The 7563-nt window shown below is 29.1% G+C and overlaps 1 protein-coding gene across 1 annotated transcript; it reads left to right on the top strand.

Moving 5' to 3' along the window:
- Positions 1–4577: 4577 nt before the first annotated feature.
- On the top strand, positions 4578–7043 carry LOC126886273 (uncharacterized). The gene is made up of 3 exons (XM_050653143.1): positions 4578–5050; positions 5112–5247; positions 6945–7043. The coding sequence occupies exons 1-3, from the start codon at positions 4845–4847 to the stop codon at positions 7041–7043; spliced, it is 441 nt and encodes a 146-aa protein (XP_050509100.1). The 5' UTR covers positions 4578–4844.
- The last annotated feature ends 520 nt before the right edge of the window (positions 7044–7563 follow it).

A 7563-nucleotide genomic window follows, 5' to 3' on the forward strand; every position in this document is an offset into this window, starting at 1 on the left:
ACCAAAAATAGTTTAATTGAACCTAACTTACCTTAGTACAAATGTGCATATAAAAAAAGTTACAACCCTTTGAAGTTACAAAATGAAAATCGATTTTTTTCAATATATCGAAAACTATTAAAGATTTTTTATTGAAAATGGACATATGGCATTCTTATGACAGTAGCATCTTAAGAAAAAATTATAGTGAAATTTGGACACTCTATAAAAATTTTATGGGGGTTTATTTCCTTTAAACCCCCCAAACTTTTGTGTACGTTCCAATTAAATTATTATTGTAGTACCTTTCTAAAACTTTTTTGGCTCTTAGTACTTTTTCGAAAAGTCAGTTTTTATCAAGATATTTTGAATATTTGTCAAATCCACCACATATTTGTATATGGTTAAGTACGATTATGAAGACTTGGTAATAATATGAAAATTTATGTATGATTTACATTTTTAGGTATATTTTGAACCGTATTAAAAAAGAAGCCATATCTCGATAAAAGGTGCCTTCTCGAAAAAATACAGAGGCAAAAAAGTTTTAAAAACATTGTGTTTAACTAATGGTATCGCAGTAATAGTTTAATTGGAGCGTACACAAACATTTGGGGGGTTTAAAGGAACAAAACCCCCATAAAATTTTTATGTAAACATATTAAAAAAGAAGCCGCAACTCGATAAAAACTGCCTTATCGAAAAAATTCTAAGAGCCAAAAAAGATTTAAAAATATTGAATTTAACTAATGGTATCACAATAATAATTTAATTGGAACGTACAGAAAAGTTTGGGGGGGTTTAAGGGAACAAAACCCCCATAAAATTTTTATGGAAAGCACAGATTTCACTATATTTTTTCTTTAAGATGCTCCTGTCATAAGTATACCACATATCCATTTTCAATAAAAAATCTATAATAGTTTTCAATATATTCGAAAAAATCGATTTTCATTTTCTAACTTCAAAGGGCTATAACTTTTTTTTGTGCATATTTGTACTAAAGTAAGTTAGGTTCATTCGAACTATTTTTGGTCCCAGAATATGTGATTTAATTTATGACCTGTATTTTTGTTACACCCTATATACAGGGTGAGTTTTTAGTGCGGGATCGGTCGATAACTCTATTATAGTATAAAATATCGAAAAAAGTTATTTTAAAAAAATGTAGGCAATGATATTCTCCACGCTTGGAAAATATGTCCATTTCTACAGGGTGATCAGTAACTGCGTGGTATATCAAACATATAATTTTTTAAATGGGACACCCTATATATTTTTTCATATTTATATTCCCCTCATAATTCTTGTTCATATAATATGTGGTTTTGCATTACTATACAGAGTATTTAACAAGTTATGACCATTTTTATTTCGAAATCACTATGAGATTAGCACCCTGTATATAAAGAAGTAATTCGTAGACAATAATTTGTTTTATGTAATAAGATAAAAAATATACTGTAGTTTTTAAATTAAGTCCAATTCACATCATTGACGAATATTTGTATACAGGGTATAACTACAAAACCAAATTACGATTTTCTCTATTTTTTTAAATGGATCACCCTATATTTTATTTTTCAACATTATTGTATTTAATATACTCTTTCATTTTTATATAGCACTCCCTATATCTAAACTTATTACTTTCCGAGATATTTTTAGTTTTCTTCAAATTTCGGGAATACATTCAATTTTTTCTAGTAGAAATAAGTTAGTATTGAGTGATAATTAAACAAACTTATTTTTATTAGATAAATAACTAACACAAAATATAAACCATAGCAATATGCAGTGAATATACTAATAAATGTGATATTAAGAAATTATCATATTTCCGTAATATAAAAGAATCATAAAATTCCTACAAAAAAACTTTCTATTGTATATAATAATATAACAAGATAATTTTTATTAAATAAATAACTTACATGAAACATAAATCAAAACAATATAGCACTGATGTAACAGTTTTTAGATTGGTATATCAACAGCATTCTAAGCCAAGAATTTTTTAGTAGAACATTCATTTTTATAAGCACTTTTAAACTACAAAACCAAATTACGATTTTCTCAATTTTTTTTAATAGATCACCCTATATTTTATTTTTTTTTAAATATTGTATTTATGATACTCTTTCATTTTTATATAGCATCCCCTATACCTAAACTTATTAGTTTCTGAGATATTTTTAGTTTTCTTCATTTGCCGGGAATACATTCAATTCTTATAAATATAATAATAACTTAACAAATAAGTATTATGCAATAATATAACAAATATTTTCATTCAATAAATAACTAACAAAAAATAATAAACCATAACAAAATTTAATGAATGTACCAATTAATGTGATGTTAAGGATATAAGTCTAAAGTAAATGTTGAAAATGACCACTTTCAACGTCTATGCAATTTTGTAACCGATATTCAAATGACCGAGCCACATTTCTAACATTTTTGTAAGTCAATATTATTAAAAGCTTCTTTTATTCTATTTTTCATATAATCAAGCGTTGTTGGATGCTTCTGGTATACAAGGTTTTTTATATAGCCCCACTTGAAAAAAATCAATTTTGGAAGAACTGGAGCACCGTCGTATAAAAACCTGAACCGTCAAAAAATGTGGACCAATCACATAATCTCTAACAATATCAACAATATCACCTTAAACATTTATAGATCACCTAATTTGAGTGTTAACAAAGTAGGGATTTCTTGATGCATATTAATGAAATTTAATATGAAAATTATATTATTAATAACTGCGGGTCACAATCTGCAATTAGGAATGTGTTACTAAAAACTTCTTGGCTTAGAATGCTGTTGATATAATAATCTAAAAGCTATTAAATTAGTTGTATATTGTTTTGATTTATATTTGTGTGAGTTGTTTATTAAATAAAAATAATCTTGTAATTTTATTATACACAAGATACCTAGGTATATTTTTTTGTAGGAATTGTATGATTCTTGAATATTAGGGAAATATGATAATTCCTTAATATCACATCTATTGATACATTCATTGCCTATTGCTATGGTTTATATTTTGTGTTAGTTATTTATTGAATACAAATAATTTTGTTTAATTATCATTCAATACCAACTTATTTCTACTAGAAAAATTGAATGTATTCCCGAAAGTTGAAGAAAACTAAAAATATCTCCGAAAGTAATAAGTTTAGATATAGGGAATGCTATATAAAAATGAAAGAGTATAATAAATACAATATTTTTGAAAAATAAAATATAGGGTGATCCATTTAAAAAAATAGAGAAAATCGTAATTTGGTTTTGTAGTTCACCCTGTATACAAACATTCGTCAATGATTTCAATTGGACTTAATTTAAAAACTACAGTATATTGTTTATCTTACTACATAAAACAAATTATTGTCTATGAATTACTTCTTTATATACAGGGTGTTAATCTCATAGGGATTTCTAAATAAAAATGGTCATAACTTTTTAAATACTCTGTATAATAATGCAAAACCCTATATTATATGAACAAGAATTATGAGGGGAATATAAATATGAAAAAATATATAGGGTGTCCCATTTTAAAAAATTATATGTTTGATATACCACGCTGTTATTGATCACCCTGTAGAAATGGACATATTTTCCAAGCGTGGAGAATATCATTGCCTACATTTTTTCTAAATAACTTTTTTCGATATTCTATACCGTAATGGAATTATCGACCGATCCCGCACTAAAAACTCACCCTGTATGTTACAGTTCAAGTTGATTATCCAGTTGGAGTTGACTTTTCCTAGTTCGAGTCGACTCAAATGGCTGGTTTTAGTAAAAGTTGATTATAAATATAAAATGAAGATTTTTATTCAACTTTACTAGTAAAAGTAGACTCCAACTAGTTAAAGTATACTCTTCCCAATGCCATTTAGTAAAAGTTGATTCACACAAACAACCGATTCTAGAAATTAAATGTTACTGTATATTATATTCAAATCGTGATATTTATAGTCCTGGCTATATCGTCGCCCCTGTTAGGTAAATTATTCTAGTTCGATTCTTTTGCACAAACTTACTCAAAAAGAGGTCCTTATAACGAATCCACAAGGTGTCAGGTGGTACCGTAATCGAAAAATTGTTTAAACAATTTTTTTTTAAACAAATTCACAAAAAAAATCACTTCGGACATTTTTTTACACCATTTGGGTCATTCGGAGCAAAAGAGGTCTTTTGTGATTTTTCTGTAAAATTTATTGTTCTCGAGTTATAGGGTAAAACGCCAGTTATTGGACACGAGACAGTTATTGGACATTACAGTGTTAACTTACGATTATAAGATTTCTGCAAGTGCTAACAAGAGTATATTTCACTAGGTGGCACTACTCGCTTCTATATTACGTACATTCTTATGTCTATGTTCTGCCTTTAACGGGTTCTGTGATTTTGGCGGTAAATATTTTTAGGTTATGTGAGTGAAGTGGCATTTAAGCATTGTGTTAAGCATCTGCTCTGACTTTTTTTTTCAAAACTACGTGTTGTTTTTAAGGTAAGATTGTATTTTTATTTAAAAGCGTGTAGTTAAGACACTTATAGTCCCTAAGGTAGATCGCGTACAGTAATAGGGATTTTAATTCGGATTTAATTACGCCTGTCCAATAACTAAACTAGAAAACTTGCTGAATTCTATTATGGGACACCTGTCCAATCACTAGATAACTATACTTACCACATATTTCTACAATTTTCAACGTGTTTACGTATAATTAACTGGATATAGCAGTAAAATTAATTTAATAATCGATTTGACATTTATTGGACAGCTGTCCAATAACTAAATTTGGCCGTCCAATCACTAAATTGATTTTTAGGACTGTAGTAAAATGCCTAAACTTAGAAAATACGATAAGAATAAACTTATAGAAGCTGTTAAGGATGTCCAAAATGGCACTGAATCGTATAGAACAGCTGAAAAAAAATATGGAATTCCGAAGTCCACTATAGAATTTAAATTAAAACATCCGGAACATAAAGATACACTTGGACCGTCTCCTATTTTAACTTGCGAGGAGGAGAATACTCTGGTTAGGTACGTTCATTAAATTTATCTTGATCTATAGCATTATTTGATTTTACATTCAATATTCCAGATGGATACAAGAAACCGCTTCAAAAGGTTTCCCCAAAAAGGCTAACGATTTAAAAAGCAGCGTGCAAAAATTTTTAACCGAAAATCCTCGCCCCAATAACTTTAAACATAATCGACCTGGAGATGGATGGTTAAAAGTAAGTCGCCAAAAAAATGTATTTTAATCTGTATTTATCGTTTGATTTTTTTAGGGATTTTTGAAGCGACATCCAGAGGTTTCTAAAAGGACCAGTGAAGGTGTAACGGCAGCTAGCGCTTGTGTATCTGAACGAGACATCAAAAACTGGTTTAAAAATATTGAAACCTATGTTAAAGAAAAACATCTAGAAGAAGTTCTAACTGATCCATCAAGAATTTTTAATGGAGATGAGTCAGGATTTCAAATATGTCCATCTACTGGAAAAGTATTTGCTATGAAAGGTTCAAAAAATGTTTATAATGTTGAAAAAAGCTGTTCAAAAGAAAACGTCACTGTAATGTTTACGTTTTCAGCAGACGGTAAAATTTGCGTGCCTATGGTTATTTATCCTTATCAACGTATTCCAGAAAAAGTTGCTAAAGGCATTAATCCTAAATGGGGTGTGGGCAGAAGCGATAATGGTTGGATGACGGCAGAGACATTCTATCAGTATATTGCGAATGTGTTTTACCCCCACCTAATTGAAAATAATATTAAGCTTCCAGTTATTCTTTTTGTAGATGGGCACAAGAGTCACTTAAGTTACCAATTAAGTCTATTGTGTAATGAACTGCAAATTGAAGTAATTGCACTTTATCCTAACACCACAAGGATTTTACAACCATGTGACGTCTCTATTTTCCGTCCACTAAAAGAAGCTTGGCGGCAGTCAGTAAGAGAATGGGAAGAACAGCATCCAGGAGGGGTAGTCAATAAGGTTGTATTTGCTTCTATATTGGAGCAAGCTACAAAAAAAAGTTGTAAAACTGAAACAGTAGTAAATGGTTTCAAGGTTTGCGGATTGTTTCCATTTAAAGCAGATGCTATTGACTACACAAAATGTTTAGGTAAAGAAGTAGTAAGAAATTTAATCATTTCGGATCATCAAAAGAAACCCAAGATGGACTATAATACTTTCGTAAATATCTTAGGTCCTGAAAAAGTTCATAGCTTAGAGAATTTAAAAGAAAATCCAAAGAATAATCTACCTAGCGACGATAATTTGAATTTGTTGTTCAAAATTTGGAATTTTTTTTGAACATGATCCACAACATTCTGATAAACAAATGGTTCTAAAAAATAGAGACACAAACATTAATATTATTCAAAATATAGCTATCACATCTCCCGTTAAAAACACTGAAATAAAAACATCAGAACAAAGTGGTATTGAAAATGTAAATATTTCTGAGAGTAGTAGCACCAATGATATCCATATTCAACAATATAAAACTAATGTTTATGACTTACCCTCTACAAGTAAAATTATTGTTAAACACGAATTTTTAGGCAATTTTTTAACTTCTCCTACTGTACCGGAAAGAAAAAATAAACGTAACACGGAAATCCTTTTGCTATTACATCTGCACGATATCAAGAAATGTTACGAAAAAAGGAGGTTAAAAGAAGAGCAGGAAAAACAAAAACAAGAAAGGAAACGGAAAAGAGAAGAAAAATTAACCAAAAACCAGTGTAGCAACAAAAAGAATTCAAAAAAAGTCAAATGTTCTATTTGTTCAAATGATATTCAATCGAATAAATTAAAATGCGATGACTGTAGTCATTATTATCACGAATGTTATATTCCTGTTAAGCATAGACAGCATATACCTAACGATGGTGATCTATTTATGTCACAACTGCTTCAATCTGCAGGATAGTGATTCCGATGCTAATAACAGTAACCAAGACAGTGAGGATGAAGACATTGACGAACTTTTCACTCAATACAAAGAAGCACAGAAGCAATTATAAAATTTAATTGTGTCAACTGTACATAATAGGTACCCCATACCGCACAGAAATCTTTGGTTTTTCTTGTAATTTACATTTGTTTTTAGTTTTTTATTGTGTTAAAGCAGTTGTCCAATAACTAATTTTGAGTGTCCTGTAACTAAATAAACTGTCCAATAACTATAATTTTTGTAACTATTTTTAATAAATATATATTGACAAAAAAGATTTAACACTTTCTTTAAATCCTTTTAGCCATATTGTAATAAACTGTTTAGACTACGTTTTGTATAAATTTCAATTCAATCTGCAGAGAACAATGTGAATTACGAATTTTTAAAGTTGAAATTTTCTTAAGTGTCCAATAACTGTATGGTTTACCCTACGCGATTTGAAAAATGCGAAAATGACCATTTTTAAGGCTTAATAACTCAATTAAAAATTATTATTATGAAAGTCAGAAAGTCACCAAATCAAATTTTAACGACCCCCCTACAAGGTACTGAAGAAATATTCGGCTGTCAATGTGAGTGCGACTGAG

This window comes from Diabrotica virgifera, chromosome 6 (assembly GCF_917563875.1).
Source record: "Diabrotica virgifera virgifera chromosome 6, PGI_DIABVI_V3a".
NCBI classification, from domain to species: domain Eukaryota; kingdom Metazoa; phylum Arthropoda; class Insecta; order Coleoptera; family Chrysomelidae; genus Diabrotica; species Diabrotica virgifera.

Coding starts and splice junctions, on each gene's coding strand:
- LOC126886273 (XM_050653143.1), top strand. CDS start 4,845: ATGCCTAAACTTAGAAAATACGATAAGAATAAACTTATAGAAGCTGTT. Junction 5,051..5,111: donor GAGGAGAATACTCTGGTTAG/GTACGTTCATTA, acceptor TCAATATTCCAG/ATGGATACAAGAAACCGCTT. Junction 5,248..6,944: donor CTGGAGATGGATGGTTAAAA/GTAAGTCGCCAA, acceptor TTCAATCTGCAG/GATAGTGATTCCGATGCTAA.